Genomic DNA, 21417 nt, shown 5'->3' on the forward strand with positions numbered 1-21417 from the left:
AGATCAAATTTGGGTCCTGCAGTTATAAGTTGAAGGTACAGTTCTACCACTTGGTCCACTAAACATGTAAGTTTAATCTGTGCTCAGGTATGACTGATACACTATTAGGCACAAGTGTGGGCATACTGGATTTGCTGTATTTTACTGACTTGGCACAAGTCAGTAATATAAAATTCATCTTTCTAAATGATACATAGTTAAGGTGAAAAAAAAGTAGTTATCTGCAAGGAAGCTATGCATATACCCCTATTCCCCATTATCAAGGAAAATATAACTACTTACCAGGTCCCTTCTTGAGAAGTCCCTTGAGCCAAGTAATTTCTCCACACTTAATACAGGCTTCTAGGTACCTTTTGTCTTCATATACCATGTATGCCTTGGCTAGTAAATACACGGTTCCTGGAATCAAGCATTTTTATAGTCAATTGTTAGTTTTTTTGCCAAAGAGAGCAGCGCTGTATAGCCCTTGTGATTTAGCGCTTCTTTTTTATTATAATTTGCTGAAGAGAATAGAGCCCTGTAGTGTGTCCAAGTAAATCCTTCCAAATAGTCCAAAGAAAATTTAAACTCAAAAAGCATAGTGGGTGTCCACTTCAATGAAAGTGAAAATGGGGGAAGAGATGCTCAGTATAGCTTGGTACACAGCATCAGAGATTTGGTAGAAAATTTTTATGGTCTTTGATGTGTGTGCTTTTTGATTATACAAAGTAAATAGGACTTTTAATTTCTGGATAATAAGTTTTTAACCAAACTACTGTAAATTGGACCCCACTGCACCTACACCAAATATAAATATACTTTACCAAAGGTACCCTTCAAGGGAGGTTCCTGAAAGCTAGTAAGGTGTCACAGAATTGGACATGACATACCTTGGATCAAATATGTAAGTAAGTAAGTAAGTAAGTAAGTTTATTCAGGTATACACAAATACAGTTACATAGAATTATCATATATAGCAGCATATGTGTAGAGAACCTAGGATAACCCAAAAAAGTCAGACAGAGTGACTTATTTCCATTGGGGTCCTTTTGCCTTATTATTATAGTATAAAGGTTATAATATTTTCTTATTGTTCTACAATGAAGATAACATCTTATTATCATACTAAAAAGACTATCTACTACACGAGGGTCATTAAGACTATCTACAATACGAGGGTCATTACAAGGAATAAGGTAAAATTTACACGTATGTTAGCTAAAAAATAGAAAATCATTCCCCTCCCTTTCTGTAGCTACATTCATCAGACACCTTTTGGCACTCTTCTTGAACTGGTTCACGCTATGACTGGCTTTGACATGTGCGGGTAGTCTGTTCCATTCCTTTATTGCTGTACAATAAAAGGTGTTTGAAGCCTGGCCACTGACTGTGGGTACTACAAAGTTGTGCTCTCTCCCCCTAGTTCTATGATTGCTTTGGTTCCCAGCCTTGACAAAATTGACAGCAAGATATTCTGGACATTGCTTGTGAGCAATTTTATAAACATGATTTAGCTTCAGTTGTTTTACTCTGTCTTCAACATTCAGCATATCCAACTGCTGTAATTCATCCTGGCCTACATGTTCTCTTGGTCCCAGCCCCAGGATGAATCTTACGATTTTGTTCTGGGTGATTTGCAGTCTATCTTTCAGTTTTTTTGTCAAGGCAGAGTACCAAGAAGAGCAAGCGTAATCCATATGGCATTGTATAAGGGCTAGACATAGAGTCCTGCGAGCCTCAGTAGGTAGACACTGTGCTTGTCTATACAGGAACTTCAGTCTGGCATTCGCTTTCTTTACTACACTGTTCCCTATCAATTCTCCTGACATGCATGGGTCAAAGGGGATTCCCAAATATTTTACTGATGAAACCAAAGTGATGGGCTCCCCATTACATTGAACATTAAAATTATTTACCCTTCTCAGTTTATGTTTCGTGCCAAAGAGAATGGCTTCAGTTTTCCCTAGGTGTAATGATAGTTTGTTGTCTACTAACCATTTGCTGCAGGACTCCAGTTCCAGTGTTAAGACATTAGCAATATCTTGTGGGTCTTTACCTGACACTAACAGAGCACTGTCATCTGCATACAGTAGGAGTTTGCACTTGACACTGATAGGCATATCATTGACATAACATAAGAATAATAAGGGACCCAGAATACTACCTTGGGGAACTCCACATGTTATCGGCAGGGGTTCTGATTCTGTTTTGTTGATTTTGACTATTTGTCTCCTGTTGCTAAGGTAGGACTTAAACCAGTCTACAGAACCTATACCGATAGTTTGAAGTTTATTACATAATATATTGTGGTTGACAGTATCGAAGGCCTTTTGCAGGTCTAAGGTTACCATGCCTATGAGGTTCCCCTTTGACATTTCAGTTCTCAGGTAATCCATCAGATTAATAAGGGAGGTGTCGGTTGAGTAGGATCTTCTAAAGCCCGATTGATAGCTATGGAGAATGTTGTTGTCATTAAGGTACTTAACTACTTGAGAATACACCGCCCTCTCTAGAATTTTAGATATTATACTGAGTATACTAACAGGCCTATAGTTGCTTACATCAGACCTACTATTTTTCTTGAAGATAGGAGTAACTCTGGCCTCCTTGAACCCCTCCGGTACTGTATTAGTGGTGATTGATAGATTTATTATGTGAGCAATAGGGATTGACAGTTCAGAAGCACCATCTTTTAGAACTTAGACGGGATGTTATCAGGGCCTGTGCTCTTAGTTGGGTTTAACCTGCTTAGTTCTTTTTGAATAAAGTCATGAGATACACTTACTAGTTGACAACTGTTTGGGGTTACCCCTTTATTGGTATAGTATGTTTGAAACTTATCAGAGTCTGTGTTAAAGGTATTTGATGCAGCTGGTAGTTTACTTACTAGTGTTGATGCAACAGATGTGTAGTATGAATTAAACCAATTTGCCACCTTAGTTGTTTCGTGGCATACCTCATTATCGATAGTGAGTACTATGTTAGACCTATCTACTGGCTTATGGCTATACCCCAACTGTTTTAGTTGTTGCCAGAGCTTTCTGGGGTTATGCTTATACTCTTCAATTTTTGAGCAGTAGTGCTTTGCCTTTGCTCCTTTTATAAGTCTCTGTACTCTGTTCCTCACCCTTTGGAATTCATTTAGTGCTGCAATATCCTGTCTGTTTGCTTTAAATCTTTTTAGCAGCTGGTCTCTGAATTTCATATTATCTAATATCTCAGTATTCATCCAGGGTTCAGTCCTTCGTTTAATCCTAACCTCTTTAACTGGTGCAATATTATCAAGGATGGTAGTGAACATTGTTTTGAATTTCTCCCAGGCATCGTTTACGTCCGTGCAACTTGTTATCTCTGTCCAGTCACAATTGTGTAGCCTATTTACCAGTGTTTCTTTACTGTAGTTTCTAGTTGACCTCATTTTTATTGTCCTGTGTAGGCCTATCCTATCCCTAGTTATTTTCCTGGTGCAGTAAATGATGAAATGATCACTAAGACCTGTGGTAATGACGCCTGACTGACTAATGTTCTCAGAGCGGTTACAAAGTATGTGGTCAATTAGGGTGGCTGAGAACTGTGTGATCCGGGTTGGAGTATTAATAAGTTGAGTGTAACTATTTAATCCTAGAATTTGCTTATACCTTTTGCATAGCCCGTTATTTTGCTGCTGAAAACAGATATTGAAGTCGCCCAGTATTATTGTCTCGCAATTGTTTTCAACTCCGGACAAGACTCTGGAAAAGTCTTCTAAGAACTGGTCCTGGGTAGGAGGGCGGTAACTAGTTCCTACTAAGATGGGTTTGGTCTTGGGAAGCAGCACTTCAAGCCATAGAATCTCCATTTTATTGTTATTTAAATCAGGTCTTGGGTTGTAAGCTAAGTCATTTCTAATGTAGGCACATACTCCACCACCCTTTCTATTCCTATCTAAGCGTTTTATATTGTAACCATCTATTTTGACCTCGTCGTCAGTCACCGTATCATCCAACCAAGATTCAGAGATGGTTATAACTGCCGCCCTAATTTTGTTAGCTAGAATCCTAATCTCTGCCAATTTAGGAAGAAGTGATCTTGCATTGACATGAATAAAGTGAAGGCCTGTTTTCATAAAACAATCATAATCATCAGTATATGGCAATGGGTCATTTGTATTAAAATTAGGTAAATCAATGTCATCACTGCTAAAGGGTAACTGTGCCAAAGTGCATTTGTTACACACAAAATGAATTCTGGCACCGTTGCTATAATTGTACATACATCCATCATGTACCCACCCCTTACACATTTTACATAAGGTGCCTTTTCTGTTTTTCATGCGTACTTTAGTACAGTGTATGCACCTGCTTGGTAGTGTTTGAGATAATAATGGCTGTATTGTCTCACATTGACCTATGTATGCATTACATATGGAGTTAAAGTTATCATTCCTAGCTGCTAGACCGTCATTATTGCCGTCATTTATCTGTCTGTTTTGCCTCTGCACAATAGTTTGAGGTCCTGGATTAATTTGGATATCACCACTTAAGAGCCCAGGTGCTGTATAGTCGATGGGGTTAAATTATTATTATTATTATAATCAAAAAGAAGCGCTAAGCCACAAGGACTATACAGCGCTGCAGGGCAGGAAGGAAGCGAGGGCATCAGGTGGCAAAAGGGAGATGGATGAGTAATAGGTTACGGATAACAGCGGGGCAGTGGATGGTGAAAGGGTAAAGGGCAGCAAGAGACTGAACTAGAAAGGGCTGAGGGGAGTGCGAAAAGTATCATCAGAGTTTGTGGAGTAAATCAGTCGTTGTCAAGAAGTCAATGAGAGAGTCAGGATTAAAGGAGGGTCCATCAGCAAGAAGGGAAGGTAAAGAGAGAGTAGTAGAACGAAGACGACGTTGGAGGTAAATTCTGCGTGCTCGTTGATAGAGAGGGCAGTCTAACAGAATGTGGCTAATCGATACTGGAACTTGACACTGCTCACAGAGAGGAACAGGGTGCCTCTCCATGAGATACCCATGAGTAAGACGAGTGTGACCAATGCGAAGGCGGGAGAGAGTGGTCTCCCAACCTCGGCACTGATGACAAGAAGACGGCCAGTAACCTATGCTCGGTTTAATAGAATGAAGTTTGTTACCGAGCAGAGTTGACCAACGTTGTTGCCAACGGGTGCGAAGGTGGGTAGCTATTGCAGCAAAATAGTCCAGAAATGGAACACCTCGATAGGAAATTGGTAGGTCATGTACTGCTGACCGCGCAGCAGTGTCTGCCTGTTCATTGCCCTGTACGTCGACATGACCAGGGACCCAACAAAAAACAATATCTTTATGTTTGGTAGAGATACGGCGTAGCCAAAGTTGGATACGGAGAACTAGGGGATGAGATGTATCAAATTTTCGTATAGCCTGTAGAGCACTAAGGGAGTCTGAGACTACTACAAATGATGACACAGGCATAGATGCGATACGAATAAGTGCTGCAAGAATGGCATACAGTTCAGCAGTAAAAATGCTAGCTGAAGATAGTAAATGTCCCCGCACGACGCTGTCCGGAAACACTGCTGCGAATCCGACGCCGTCTGAAGACTTAGAGCCATCTGTGTACACAGCGGTGGCATGAGAATGGGAGTGAAAGTGATCAAGAAAAAGAGAGCGGGAAGCCACCGTAGGCAGTTGAGCTTTCGAGCAAGGGAGTGAGAAAGAACAGACCCGAACAGCTGGAACTTCCCAGGGGGGTAGGGAAAAGTGAGATGCTACATGAACATATAAAGGTGGTAACTGAAGGGAAGACAAGAGTGAATGTAGGCGAAGAGAAAAGGGACGGAGCAAACAGGGGCGGCGAATGAATAAAGAATGTCTACTAATATCGGTGACCATTCTATAAATGGAAGGATTGTGTAGATCGTGAGAGCGTACATAGTAGCGAAGGCAATGGGCATCACGGCGATCAGACAAGGATGGAACATTCACTTCTGCATAGAGGCTCTCAACAGGGGAAGAGCGAAAAGCACCAAGGCACAAACGTAATCCTTGGTGATGGATAGAGTTAAGGCTAGAGAGAGTAGCAGGAGAGGCCGCGGAATAAATCTGGTCACCATAATCGAGTTTCGATAAAACGAGGGCTGAATGTAGGCGAAGCAGAGTTCGACGATCAGCTCCCCAGGAAAGATGAGCAAGGGTTTTAAGAAGGTTTAGCCGGCTGTGACAAGTTGCCTTCAGAGAGGTTATGTGAGGTTTCCAGGATAACCGACGGTCAAAGAGAAGGCCTAGAAACCTGACTGTATCACGTTCGGGGATACGGGAGCCATAGAGATACAAAGGATGATCGGAGATAACAGAGCGTCTAGTGAAAGTAATTTGGTGAGTTTTGGTACTTGAAAATTTAAACCCATGCGTGGTGGCCCAAGTGGAAACACGGTCGACCGCATGCTGAAGAGAAACTGCAATAAGATGACAGTCAGCGCCTGCACAAGCAATAGCGAAGTCATCAACATAGAGTGATGACCAAATATTGGGTGGAAGAACAGAGGCCAAATCATTTATAGCAAGGAGAAAAAGTGTTGTGCTTAGAACACATCCCTGAGGGACACCTTCAGCTTGGACGAAGTCCGGGGAAAGAACATTATTGACTCGAACACGGAAATGTCTGTCAGTTAAAAAGTTCTTAAGGAAGGATGGTAGATTGCCTCGGAGGCCTAAGGAATGGGCCTGGGCCAAAATATTATACCTCCAAGTTGTGTCATATGCCTTCTCAAGGTCAAAAAATATGGCAATAACTGAGTGATTATTCGCAAAGGCATTACGAACATACATATCCAAGCGTAGTAAGGGGTCTATGGTAGAACGACCCTTACGAAAGCCATATTGACTAGCGGAGAGACTGTTGTGTGTCTCTAAATACCACATTAAACGTCGATTTACGAGACGTTCCATCACTTTGCAAACTGCACTAGTAAGAGCGATGGGGCGATAGTGGGAGGCATCATGTCCTGTAGTACCCGGTTTGCGGAAAGGGAGAACAATGGCAGATTTCCACAGCTGGGGAAGAACTCCTTGTGCCCAAATAAGATTGAAGAGGTGTAAGAGGACTACAAGGGCTGACCGATGTAAATGTTGTAACATACGAATATGAATGTCGTCAGGCCCAGCTGCCGATGATCGGCAAGCTGAGAGCGTTGCCTCCAGTTCTTGAAGTGTAAAAGGCACATTATACTGTTCTTCTCTGAGAGAAGAAAAGTCCAAGGGCACTAACTCTCTGGCAGACTTTGAGGAAAGAAACGAGGGGCATAGATGGAGCCCTCGGGAAATACGGACCAGATGTGTGCCAAGTTCAATGGCAACGTCGAGAGGGTTTGCTACATCAACACCAGCGACCCGTAGAACAGGAGCTGGGTCAGGAGAGTATTTACCACTCAATTTCCTCACTTTTTTCCAGACTGCACTCATAGAAGAAGCAGAGGTGATGGTGGAAACATAGTCTCGCCAACAAGTGCGTTTAGCTTCACGGATGACACGGCGAGCGATCGCACGCTTCTGCTTAAAATCAAGAAGTCTCTCAGCGGTTCTATTGTACCGGTACCTGCCCCATGCAGCACGTTTCAAACGTACTGCACGAGCACAAGCGGGAGACCACCAAGGCACGCACTTCTGAGAATGCCTGCCTGAGGTTTGGGGTATAGAATGAGAAGCTGCGGTATAAACTGACGTCGAGAAGATGTGTAGGAGCTCATCAATGGAGGATGAAGAAGGAACCTCACTAAAAGCAGTGAGGTGTGAGTAAAGATCCCAATTTGCCCGATCAAATTGCCAGCGAGGGCTACGGAAAGGTGGTGAATAGGAAGGAGAAGTAAGAATGATCGGAAAATGATCGCTGTCATGTAAGTCTGGTAGAACAGACCAGGTGAAGTCTAGTGCAGTGGAGGAAGAGCAGACTGATAGATCGATGCAAGAGAGAGTATGAGTACGAGGATCAAAATGGGTGGGAATACCCGTATTTAAAACATGGAGGGGGTGAGAGGCGAGAAAAGCCTCCAACTGAATGCCACGTGAGTCACAATGAGACCCCCCCCAGAGGAAATGGTGGGCATTAAAATCACCAAGTAACAGAAGTGGTGGTGGTAAGGATGAAACAAGAAAGGCAAAGTCTGGGATAGAAAATGCTCGAGAAGGAGAGAGATATAAAGAACATATTGTAAACCACTTATTCAAGTGGATACGGGCTGCAGTGTAATGCAGCGAGGTATGGACAAATAGTTGACAGTACGGAATATCATTGCGTAGAAGAAGGGCACTTTCATTAAAGGTCCCATCTGAGAAAGGATCCGAAGAATACAATAAATTATAGCCTGAGATAGGTTGGAAAACAGCCGAGTGTAATTTTGGTTCTTGTAAGCAAGCACCAACAGGGGAAAACCTGGAAAGCAACATCTGAAGCTCACCCCGATTACCCCTGAGGCCGCGGATATTCCACTGTAAATAGGCCATGATTGGCGATGAAGAAAATATCAGGAATCTGTAGGTAAAGGCACCTACGGACTAGAGGGGTTAGAAAAGTCAACGTGTGGTGGCATTGGAAGATGTTCAAGTAGCGAAGGAACGGAGCGTTGCGAAGAATGGGGTTGTGAAGATGGAGGAGAGGGAAGAGAAGGAACAGGAAGTGAATCAGTGTCCATTGAAGGTTTAGTCTCTGCAATATATTCTGAAATGGCTTCAAGTGTTTCTGAATTCAAAGATGTATGGGAGACCATATTGGAGATAGGAGGAGGAGGGTGAGTAAAGATTGGGACAGTAATGGACTGTACCAAAGTAGAGGGGGAGGGAAAAGTGTAAGGGACTGGAGATGAAGTGTGGGGGGACACAGAAGAGGCAGAAACCTGGGAGGTGGCAGAAGAGGGAGAAACTTGGGAGGGGACGGGGGTGGAAGGCATAGTACGAGGAGGAGGGTGAATCTCCACACTTGTAATAGAGCCAGAGAGAGGGGAAGAACTAGGTACAGAGACTGGAAAGGTAAAGTGTGGAGGTGGAAGAAGGGAAGGAAGGGGCAAAGAAGATTTGAGCAATGTGGATTTTTTGGACTTCTGAGTAGAGGGGCGATTGGTATTAGGTGTCGTACGAGGTCTTGTCGATACTGGGGCTTGTGAGGAAGGACGCGAAGATGTGAGAACAGACTGAGTTGTAGTCGGGACGTCAGAGCCAAGGACAGCAAAAGGATTAGATGCCGTAGTGGCTATGGGAGGGGTAACAACAGAGGAGGCTGCAGAAGATGGGACCCCAGAAGTGGGGGGATGTTTGGAAACACGAGAATAAGAAACACGGGGTAGTCTCCCTTGGAGGCGGAGATGAGTAACTGCCATAGCATAAGGGAGACCTTCTGCCTCTTTGAGGCAACGGATTTCACGTTCATTTAAGTAGACCTGGCAACGGCGGGAGTACGAAGGGTGAGCTTCATTACAATTAAGGCAAGATGGAGGTTGACTGCAAGATGTATTAGAATGGTCGTCGGCACCACAGACTGGGCATTCGGCCATAGATCTGCAATATTTCGCTGGGTGACCAAAACGCCAGCAATTTCTACATTGTTGCGGTGTAGGTATCACCTTTCGAACTTGTAACCGATGTCCCGCGACATATACAGAGGACGGGAGTTCTCGGCTGTCAAAAGTTAAACGAGCCACATTGCAAGGGTAACGTCTCCGCCCCCGGGCAGGAAGGACATAAGTGTCTACTTTGAGGATTGGGAGATCCTGGAGTTCCAGCTGTTCAAAAATGTCATTGCCACATGACTGGAAATTCTGTTGGACTATGGTATGGGGCAGAATGACAGTACCACTACAAGAATTGAGAGAAAGATGTTTTTCAATAGTGATAGGAGTAGTATCGATATTCGAAAGGAGAGAAAGATCATGAGCTTGGGTAGCATTCTGGACAGTGACGATGCGCGTACCGCTCTTGAGAGCGTGAAATGAAATATCTCTGCCAACATGACGCAGGAGCGCTTTGCCAATACTATGGTCAGAAAGGTAGGCAGAAGAAGAAGTTGGTCTTAAAGTAAAGAATTTAGTCCATTGTGTGGTCCGAAACTGAGCGTGGAGAGGGAGTGCTTGACGTGTCGGTCTTTTCCGAGTAGAATGGGAAGGTAACGAAGGAGCATCATCAGGAGATTGACGTTGGCGTTTAGGAGTAGGACCGGAGTTGGTCCGGCATGAAATGGGCGGGCGATTCGAAAATTGCCGTACCGTAGAGGGAGAAGCCGGAAGCATAGTCAAAGGAGAGCGGAGTTCAGACAAATCGAAGGAGTCAGTCGAAGCCCCGGTACCTGAAGCGGGTGAGGAAACAGCACCAGCAAGAGGTACAGGGGCATCAGGAGTGTCCGAAGAGTGGTCTAAACACAAGGCAGGGTCAGAATGGGGTGCGGTATCAAGAAGGGGCCCGGGGGTAGTGGTTTCATGGACTAGGGCTGCCATGGTTAGGTTACTCCTTTGCTTTTTGTTTTTAAGAAAAAAAAAGAAAGAAGAAAAGAAAATAAAAATAAAAAAAAGAATAAAAAAAAGGGGGGAGCGGGGAGGAATAGTTCCCAGGAGGAATGAAAGGGCCGGAAATCTCCCTTCACGCCCAAGAGGATCAACACCGCTAGTAGCGCAGATGCAGCATGGAACCCGTGCCATACCCTACCCTTCATGCCAGTAAATCAGCAATCCAGGATAGCAACCTCACATTTGCCGAGCTACATCGGTGGACAAAAGAGAGGGCGGCCGGATATCCGCCACAAAGCATACCTCCTTCAGCCACCACCCCCGGAATCCGAAAGGTGGCTTCCAGAGATACACCCGTCGCCCAAAAGACACCCAAAGCTACTCCGGGATACCGGAGAGGGATCGGGACATCCCCAGGCAATCCAGATTCCACGGCAAACTACGCCACCACCAAGAACCTCAACGGAATGGGATGGACCCCGGTGTCCTTTCCCCTACCTAGGAACTAGCGCGCCTGTGGGAGAAATCACGAAGGCCAAAAAGAGGAAGGGCAAAAGGGAGGGGTGAGGAGGAGGAGGAGGAATGGAAAAAGGGGAGGATGGGGAGGATGGGATAGGGGAGGGGAGAATGGGGGGTAATTAGGTTCGGTCTGAGGAAGAAGACCGACAGGGCTAATTCCTCAGACCAAGAGCCTCTTCACCACGCCAAGGAGCCCCCCTTGAAGAGGATATAATTTGTTAAAAGTCACATCAGGCTAACAGTTGTGAAGGCGGTTTCAGTAAAACAGCCTGAGAATGGAATACAGTACAACCTTGGTTTTAGTTTGCGCTGGTTTTCGACAACATTTTTCATCAAAACATTATCCCACTTCGTTCGTCATCTTGGTTTTCGTACACCATACTGAACGTGTCCGCACGGCTGTGCCCACACAAAGCATCTCACGCACACATTCTGAGCCGGTGTGGCTTTGGTTCTTGTTGAGTGAACATTACCCTGTGCATTCATACGAAACATTTCGTAATAATAGATTGTTTTTTGTGCTTGTCTATCGAGTGCAACTGCTAAATAAGCCACCATGGGGCCAAAGAAAGTTCCAAGTGCCAGGAACGAGTGCTGCTGTTAGTGAATTTAAGGCCAGCAGAGGCTGATATGACAACTTCAAGAAGCAATCTGGCATACACAGTGTGGCAAAGTATGGCGAGGCTGCAAGTTCTGACAAACGTGCGGCCAAATTGATGATGAATTCAAGGAATACTTAGAGGCTGAAGGATTCCTCTCCCAAATCTTCGATTGTGACGAAACAGGCCTCTTTTGGAAGAAAATGCCAAAGAGGACCTACATCACGCAGGAGGAAAGGCACTGCCAGGACACAAGCCTATGAAGGACAGGCTAACTCTTGTTCTGTGGTAATGCGAGTGGGCATTTCAAAGTGAAGCCTTTACTGGTGTATCACTGAAAATTCTGAAGTTTTCAAGAAAAACAATGTCATCAAGAGTAAATTGTGTAATGGTGAAGGCTAACAGTAAGGCATGGGTCACAAGGCAAATTTTCATCGAGTGGGTCAACGAAGTGTTTGGCCCGAGTGTGAAGATATACCTCCTGGAAAATAAATTGCCACTCAGTGCCTCCTGGTAATGGACAATGCTCCTGCTCATCCTCCAGACTTGGAAGATCAATTGTTGGAGGAGTTTAATTTCATCACAGTGAAGTTCTTGCCCCCTAATACCATTCCTCTGAACCAGCCCATGGATCAGCAGGTCATTTCAAACTTCAAACAAGTCTTCAATAAAGGTAAAACTGACTCAAATGTTCATTTATCCATTAAAATTGGTGCTTTATATTTATCTCATTGTTTTCTGTATGTAAAACTACAGTTATTCTCTAATTTTTTTTTTTTTTTTACTATTTTTGGGTGTCTGGAATAGATTAATTGGATTTACATTATGAGAAATATTGCTTTAGTTTTCGCTGAATCTGGCACGAATTAAAAACGAAAACCGAGGTTCCACTGTACCTCTATATGAAACTGGGAGGTCATGTACTGCTGACCATGCAGCAGTCTGCCTGCTCATTGCCCTGAACATTAACATCACCAAGGACCCAGCAGAAAATGATTTCTTTGTTTTTGTTAGAAATGCGGCACTACCAAAGTTGTATACAAAGAACTAAGGGATGAGGCAAATCAAATTTTTTAATAGCTTGCAAAGCACTACAGGGGTCTGAGACTATGACAAATGTTGAGGTAGGCAGAGATGCCATATGAATAATTGCAATAAGAATTGTACACATTATATTATAATCAAAAGGAAGCGCTAAGCCACAAGGGCTATACAGTGCTGCAGGGCAGGAAGGAAGCGAGGGCATCAGGTGGCAAAAGGGAGGTGGATGAGTAATAGGTTATGGATAACAGCGGAGCAGTGGATGGTGAAAGGGTAAAGGGCAGCAAGAGACTGAGCTAGAAAGGGCTGAGGGGAGTGTGTAAGGTATCATCATCCGAGTTTGTGGAGTAAATCAAGTCGTTGTCAAGAAGTCAATGAGAGAGTCAGGATTAAAGGAGGGTCCATCAGCAAGAAGGGAAGGTAAAGAGAGAGTAGTAGAACGAAGACGGCGTTGGAGGTAAATTCTGCGTGCTCGTTGATAGAGAGGGCAGTCTAACAGAATGTGGCTAATTGATACAGGAACTTCACACTGCTCACAGAGAGGTACAGGGTGCCTCTCCACGAGATACCCGTGAGTAAGACAAGTGTGGCCAATGCGAAGACGAAAGAGAGTGGTCTCCCAACCACGGCACTGATGACAAGAAGACGGCCAGTAACCTATGCTCGGTTTAATAGAATGAAGTTTGTTACCAAGCAGAGTTGACCATTTCAATGGGCGTGAAGGTGGGTAGCCATTGCAGCATTATAATAAAAAAGAAGCGTTAAGCCACAATGACTATACAGCGCTGCAGGGCAGGAAGGAAGCAAGGGCATCAGGTGGCAAAAGGGAGATGGATGAGTAATAGGTTACGGATAACAGCGGGGCAGTGGATGGTGAAAGGGTAAAGGGCAGCAAGAGACTGAACTAGAAAGGGCTGACGGGAGTGTGAAAAGAATCATCAGAGTTTGTGGAGTAAATCAGTCATTGTCAAGAAGTCAATAAGAGAGTCAGGATTAAAGGAGGGTCCATCAGCAAGAAGGGAAGGTAAAGAGAGAGTAGTAGAACGAAGACGACGTTGGAGGTAAATTCTGAGTGCTCGTTGATAGAGAGGGCAGTCTAACAGAATGTGGCTAATTGATACAGGAGCTTGACACTGCTCACAGAGAGGAACAGGGTGCCTCTCTATGAGATACCCATGAGTAAGACGAGTGTGACCAATGCGAAGGCGGGAGAGAGTGGTCTCCCAACCTCGGCACTGATGACAAGAAGACGGCCAGTAACCTATGCTCGGTTCAATAGAATGAAGTTTGTTACCGAGCAGCGTTGACCAACGTTGTTGCCAACGGGTGCAAAGGTGGGTAGCTATTGCAGCAAAATAGTCCAGAAATGGAACACCTCTATAGGAAATTGGTAGGTCATGTACTGCTGACCGCGCAGCAGTGTCTGCCTGTTCATTGCCCTGTACGTTGACATGACCAGGGACCCAACAAAAAATAATATCTTTATGCTTCGTATAGATACGGCGTAGCCAAAGTTGGATACGGAGAACTAGGGGATGTATCAAATTTTCGCATAGCCTGTAGAGCACTAAGGGAGTCGGAGACTACCACAAATGATGACACAGGCATAGATGCGATACGAATAAGTGCTGCAAGAATGGCACACAATTCAGCAGTAAAAATGCTAGCCGAAGATAGTAAATGCCCCCGCACGGCGCTGTCTGGAAACACTGCTGCGAATCCGACGCCGTCTGAAGACTTAGAGCCATCTGTGTACACAGCGATGGCATGAGAATGGGAGTGGAAGTGATCAAGAAAAAGAGAGCGGGAAGCCACCATAGGCAGTTGAGCTTTCGAGCACGGGAGTGAGAAAGAACAGACCCGAACAGCTGGAACTTCCCAGGGGGGTAGGAAAAAGTGAGATGCTACATGAACATATAAAGGTGGTAACTGAAGGGAAGACAAGAGTGAATGTAGGCGAAGAGAAAAGGGACGGAGCAAACAGGGGCGGCGAACGAATAAAGAATGTCTACTAATATCGGTGACCATTCTATAAATGGAAGTATTGTGGAGATCGTGAGAGCGTACATAGTAGCGAAGGCAATGGGCATCACAGCGATCAGACAAAGATGGAACATTCGCTTCTGCATAGAGGCTCTCAACAGGGGAAGAGCGAAAAGCACCAAGGCACAAACGTAATCCTTGGTGATGGATAGGGTTAAGGCTAGAGAGAGTAACAGGAGAGGCCGCTGAATAAATCCGGTCACCATAATCGAGTTTCGATAAAACGAGGGCTGAATGTAGGCGAAGTAGAGTTCGACGATCAGCTCCCCAGGAAAGATGAGCAAGGGTTTTAAGAAGGTTTTGCCGGCTGTGACAAGTTGCCTTCAGAGAGGTAATGTGAGGTTTCCAGGATAACCTACGGTCAAAGAGAAGGCCTAGAAACCTGACTATCACGTTCGGGGATACAGGAGCCATAGAGATACAAAGGATGATCGGCGATGATAGAGCGTCTAGTGAATGTAATTTGGGGAGTTTTGGTACTTGAAAATTTAAACCCATGCGTGGTGGCCCAAGTGGAAACACGGTCGACCGCATGCTGGAGAGAGACTGCAATGAGATGACAGTCAGCGCCTGCACAAGCAATAGCGAAGTCATCAACATAGAGTGATGACCAAATATTGGGTGGAAGAACAGAGGTCAAATCATTTATAGCAAGGAGAAAAAGTGTTGTGCTTAGAACACATCCCTGAGGGACACCTTCAGCTTGGACGAAGTCCGGGGAAAGAACATTATTGACTCGAACACGGAAATGTCTGTCAGTTAAAAAGTTCTTAAGGAAGGATGGTAGATTGCCTCAGAGGCCTAAGGAGTGGGCCTGGGCCAAAATATTATACCTCCAAGTTGTGTCATATGCCTTCTCAAGGTCAAAAAATATGGCAATAACCGAGTGATCATTCGCAAAGGCATTACGAACATACGTATCCAAGCATAGTAAGGGGTCTATGGTAGAACGGCCCTTACGAAAGCCATATTGACTAGCGGAGAGACTGTTGTGTGTCTCTAAATACCACATTAAACGTCGATTTACGAGACGTTCCATCACTTTGCAAGCTGCACTAGTAAGAGCGATGGGACGATAGTGGGAGGCATCACGTCCTGTAGTACCCGGTTTGCAGAAAGGGAGAACAATGGCAGATTTCCACAGCTGGGGAAGAACTCCTTGTGCCCAAATAAGATTGAAGAGGTGTAAGAGGACTACAAGGGCTGACCGATGTAAATGTTGTAACATATGAATGTCGTCAGGCCCAGCTGCCGATGATCGGCAAGCTGAGAGCGTTGCCTCCAGTTCTTGAAGTGTAAAAGGCACATTATACTGTTCTTCTCTGAGAGAAGAAAAGTCCAAGGGTACTAACTCTCTGGCAGACTTTGAGGAAAGAAATGAGGGGCATAGATGGAGCCCCCGGGAAATACGGACCAGATGTGTGCCAAGTTCAATGGCAACGTCGAGAGGGTTTGCTACATCAACACCAGCAACCCGTAGAACAGGAGCCGGGTCAGGAGAGTATTTACCACTCAATTTCCTCGCTTTTTTCCAGACTGCACTCATAGAAGAAGCAGAGGTGATGGTGGAAACAGTCTCGCCAGCAAGTGCGTTTAGCTTCACGGATGACACGGCGAGCGATCGCACGCTTCTGCTTAAAATCAAGAAGTCTCTCAGCGGTTCTATTGTACCGGTACCTGCCCCATGCAGCGCGTTTCAAACGTTCTGCACGAGCACAAGCAGGAGACCACCAAGGCACGCACTTCTGAGAATGCCTGCCTGAGGTTTGGGGTATAGAATGAGAAGCTGCGGTATAAACTGACGTCGAGAAGAGGTGTAGGAGCTCATCAATGGAGGATGAAGAAGGAACCTCACTAAAAGCAGTGAGTTGCGAGTAAAGATCCCAATTTGCCCGATCAAATTGCCAGCGAGGGCTACGGAAAGGTGGTGAATAGGAAGGAGAAGTAAGAATGATTGGAAAATGATTGCTGTCATGTAAGTCCGGTAGAAAAGACCAGGTGAAGTCTAGTGCAGTGGAGGAATAGCAGATTGATAGATCGATGCAAGAGAGAGTATGCGTACGAGGATCAAAATGGGTGGGAGTACCCGTATTTAAAACATGGAGGGGGTGAGAGGCGAGAAAAGCCTCCAACTGGATGCCACGTGAGTCACAATGAGACCCCCCCCCCAGGAAATGGTGGGCGTTAAAATCACCAAGTAACAAGTGGTGGTGGTGGCAAGGATGAAACAAGAAAGGTAAAGTCTGGGATAGAAAATGCTCGAGAAGGAGAGAGATATAAAGAACATATTGTAAACCACTTATTCAAGTGGATACGGGCTGCAGTGTAATGCAGCGAGGTATGGACAAATAGTTGACAGTACGGAATATTATTGCGTAGAAGAAGGGCACTTTCATTAAAGGTCCCATCTGAGAAAGGATCCGAAGAATACAATAAATTATAGCCTGAGATAGGTTGGAAAACAGCTGAGTGTAATTTTGGTTCTTGTAACCAAGCACCAACAGGGGAAAACCTGGAAAGCAACATCTGAAGCTCGCCCTGATTACCCGAGGCCACGGATATTCCACTGTAAATAGGCCATGATTGGCGATGAAGAAAATACCAGGAATCCGTAGGGAAAGGCACCTATGGACTAGAGGGGTTAGAAAAGTCAACGTGTGGTGGCATTGGAAGACGTTCAAGCAGTGAAGGAACGGAGCGCTGCGAAGAATGGGGTTGTGAAGATGGAGGAGAGGGAAGGGAAGGAACAGGAAGTGAATCAGTGTCCATTGAAGGTTTAGTCTCTGCAATATATTCTGAAATGGCTTCAAGTGTTTCTGAATTCAAAGATGTATGGGAGACCATATTGGAGATAGAAGGGGGAGGGTGAGTAAAGATTGGGACAGTACCAAAGTAGAGGGGGAGGAAAGAGTGTAAGGGACTGGAGATGAAGTGTGGGGGGGGGGACAGAAGAGGCAGAAACCTGGGAGGTGGCAGAAGAGGGAGAAACTTGGGAGGGGACGGGGGTGGAAGGCATAGTACGAGGAGGAGGGTGAATCTCCACACTTGTAATAGAGCCAGAGAGAGGGGAAGAACTAGGCAACGAGACTGGAAAGGTAAAGTGTGGAGGTGGAAGAAGGGAAGGAAGGGGCAAAGAAGATTTGAGCAATGTGGATTTTTTGGACTTCTGAGAAGTAGAGGGGCGATTGGTATTAGGTGTCGTACGAGGTCTTGTCGATACTGGGGCTTGTGAGGAAGGACGTGAAGATGTGAGAACAGACTGAGTTGTAGTCGGGACGTCAGAGCCAAGGACAGCAAAAGGATTAGATGCCGGAGTGGTTATGGGAAGGGTAACAACAGAGGAGGCTGCAGAAGATGGGACCCCAGAAGTGGGGGGATGTTTTGAAACACGAGAATAAGAAACACGGGGTAGTCTCCCTTGGAGGCGGAGATGAGTAACTGCCATAGCATAAGGGAGACCTTCTGCCTCTTTGAGGCAACGGATTTCACGTTCATTTAAGTAGACCTGGCAACGGCGGGAGTACGAAGGGTGAGCTTCATTACAATTAAGGCAAGATGGAGGTTGACTGCAAGATGTATTAGAATGGTCGTCGGCAACACAGACTGGGCATTCGGCCATAGATCTGCAATATTTCGCTGGGTGACCAAAACGCCAGCAATTTCTAAACTGTTGCGGTGTAGGTATCACCTTTCGAACTTGTAACCGATGTCCCGCGACATATACAGAGGACGGGAGTTCTCGGCTGTCAAAAGTTAAACGAGCTACACTGCAAGGGTAACGTCTCTGCCCACGGGCAGGAAGGACATAAGTGTCTACTTTGAGGATTGGGAGATCCTGGAGTTCCAGCTGTTCAAGAATGTCATTGCCACATGACTGGAAATTCTGTTGGACTATGGTATGGGGCAGAATGACAGTACCACTACAAGAATTGAGAGAAAGACGTTTTTCAATAGTGATATTATTATTATTATTATTATAATCAAGGGGGAAGCGCTAAACCCGGAGGATTATACAGCGCCTGGGGGTGGGGATGTGGAAGGCATTCAGGCTTAATTCGGGGAACTGGAGCACAGATCCAATTCCCTAAATCAAGAGCCCCTCACCAACATCAAGGAACCTTCCTTGAGGGGTTCAATAGTGATAGTAGTAGTATCTATATGCGAAAGGAGAGAAAGATCATGAGCTTGGGTAGCATTCTGGACAGTGACGATGCGCGTACCGCTCGAGAGCATGAAATGAAATATCTCTACCAACGACGCAGGAGCGCTTTGCCAATACTATGGTCAGAAAGGTAGGCAGAAGAAGAAGTCGGTCTTAAAGTAAAGAATTTAGTCCATTGTGTGGTCCGAAACTGAGCGTGGAGAGGGAGTGCATGACGTGTCGGTCTTTTCCGAGTAGAATAGGAAGGTAACGAAGGAGCATCATCAGGAGATAGACGTTGGCGTTTAGGAGTAGGACCTGAGTTGGTCCGGCGTGAAATGGGCGGGCGATTCGAAAATTGCCGTACCCGAGAGGGAGAAGCTGGAAGCATAGTCAAAGGAGAGCGGAGTTCAGACAAATCGAAGGAGTCAGTCGAAGCCCCGGTACCTGAAGCGGGTGAGGAAACAGCACCAGCAAGAGGTACAGGGGCATCAGGAGTGTCCGAAGAGTGGTCTAAAAACAAAGCAGGGTCAGATTGGGGTGCGGTATCAAGAAAGGGCCCGGGGGTAGTGGGTTCATGGATTGGGTTCTCCATGGTTAGGTTACTCCTTTGCTTTTTGTTTTTAAGAAAAAAAAAAAAGAAAATAAAAAGAATAAAAAAAAGGGGGGAGCGGGGAGGAATAGTTCCCAGGAGGAATGAAAGGGCCAGAAATCTCCCTCCGCGCCCAAGAGGACCTCAGCACCGCTAGTAGCGCAGATGCAGCATGGAACCCGTGCCATACCCTACCCTTCATGCCAGTAAACCAGCAATCCAGGATAGCAACCTCACATCTGCCGAGCTACCTCGGTGGACAAAAGAGAGGGCGGCCGGATATCCGCCACAAAGCATACCTCCTTCGGCCACCACCCCCGGAATCCGAAAGGTGGCTTCCAGAGATACACCCGTCGCCCGAAAGACACCCAAAGCTACTCCGGGGTGCCGGAGAGGGATCGGGACATCCCCAGGCGATCCAGATTCCACAGCAAACTACGCCACCGCCAAGAACCTCAACGGAATGGGATGGACCCCGGTATCCTTTCCCCTACCTAGGAACTAGCGCGCCTGTGGGAGAAATCCCAAAGGCCAAAAAGAGGAAGGGCAAAAGGGAGGGGTGGGGGAGGAGGAGGAGGAAAGGAAAAAGGGGAGGATGGGATAGGGGAGGGGAGATTGGGGGGTAATTAGGTTCGGTCTGAGGAAGACCGACAGGTCTAATTCCTCAGACCAAGAGCCTCTTCACCACGCCAAGGAGCCCCCCCTTGAAGAGGAGAATTGTACACAGTTCAGCTGTAAATAAACTAGCTTTGTCTAATACATGCCCTTACACAATGCTGTCCAGGGATATTGCTGCAAACCCAGTGCCATCATAGGATTTAGAACTACCAGTGTGCACTGCAGTGGCACGAGAATGAGACTGGAAGTGGTCGAGGAAAAAAAGGGAATGGGAAGCAACTGTAGGTACATGAGCTTTTGTTCATGGCAATGGGAAAGAACAGACATGAACTGTCAAAACTTCCCTCCCATTCTCTAGACAAAATCTACGGGAATTTCACTCCTACTGTAACAAAGTTTTCTACAGAGAAAAAATTTCCCATTCTGTAGCCAATAAGTATTGGAATTTCATTTCCTCTTTCAATGATATAAACTGAAAGTTCCTCCGAGAGTTAAATTACTTTTTCATCAGAAAATGAGGAAATAAAAATCACAGAAAAGGGTTAATTACAAGATTTTTTTTAACCTTTTTTTATAGTTACATTTTTAATTTCATCTTGATCATGAGGAAGTACTAAACACACAGGGATCATATATCACCTGAGAGGTATTAGGTATGATCAAAGTTAAGGAAAGCAAAGCCCAGTTTTTTTGGATCAAGAAACTCATCCCCATCTGGGTACCTACCTTGAAGGAGGTTGGGGGAGGTGATGACAGAAAATGTTAATTCCTATAATTACAGACAAAAAACAATATGTACATGGTACTGAGAAAATACTAAAAGAGGTAACATAGTGCATGTCAAGTAATCTTGCCTAATCTAAATGGACAAGTCTAGCTCCTTTGATCACAAACACCTACATGGCATCAATGTTTTATTCATAGGGGGAAGCACTAAACCCATAGGGGTCATATAGCACCTAGGGAAAATGAGTGGTATTCACGTTTGATCAAAAAAAGGCGAGAACAGGTTCAATTTCTTTGAACAAGGCATCTGAGGGTTACTGGCATCACAAGCTTCTTTTTCATAATCAATTGGTTCTTTTCATTTGTACTACATTTGTCCTATATATGTAAAAGGTTTTGTGGGCAAGAGGCTTAGACTTCCAGCAAGCGTGTGTGAGCATGTTAGATAGGAGTGAATGGAGACAAATGTTTTTTGGGACCACACGAGCTGTTGAAGCGTGAGCAGGGTAATATTTTGTGAAGGGATTCAGGGAAACCGGTTAAGCCAGACTCGAGTCCTGGAGGTGGGAAGTACAATGCCTGCAATTTAAAGGAGGGGTTTGGAATATTGGCTGTTTGGAGTGACTAAACAGTTGTATCTGAATGCCTCTGCAAAGATAGTGATTATGTGTGAATGATGGCGAAAGTGTTGAATGATGGTATAAGT

The 21417-nt window shown here is 45.2% G+C and overlaps 2 protein-coding genes across 4 annotated transcripts in view; one reads left to right on the forward strand and one right to left on the reverse strand.

Annotated features, from left to right (window-relative positions):
• Positions 1 to 21417, forward strand: part of LOC128702104 (probable splicing factor, arginine/serine-rich 4) — a 101319-nt gene that overhangs the window by 72777 nt on the left and 7125 nt on the right. The window lies entirely within an intron of this gene.
• Positions 1 to 21417, reverse strand: part of LOC128702100 (lanC-like protein 3) — a 66821-nt gene that overhangs the window by 1548 nt on the left and 43856 nt on the right. For both annotated transcript variants that reach the window (XM_070102806.1, XM_070102807.1), the window contains exon 6: positions 283 to 399. In XM_070102806.1, the coding sequence (XP_069958907.1) occupies positions 283 to 399 (117 nt within the window). The remainder of the gene's footprint in view (positions 1 to 282; positions 400 to 21417) is intronic.

Source organism: Cherax quadricarinatus, chromosome 83, assembly GCF_038502225.1.
Source record: "Cherax quadricarinatus isolate ZL_2023a chromosome 83, ASM3850222v1, whole genome shotgun sequence".
Classification (NCBI taxonomy): domain Eukaryota; kingdom Metazoa; phylum Arthropoda; class Malacostraca; order Decapoda; family Parastacidae; genus Cherax; species Cherax quadricarinatus.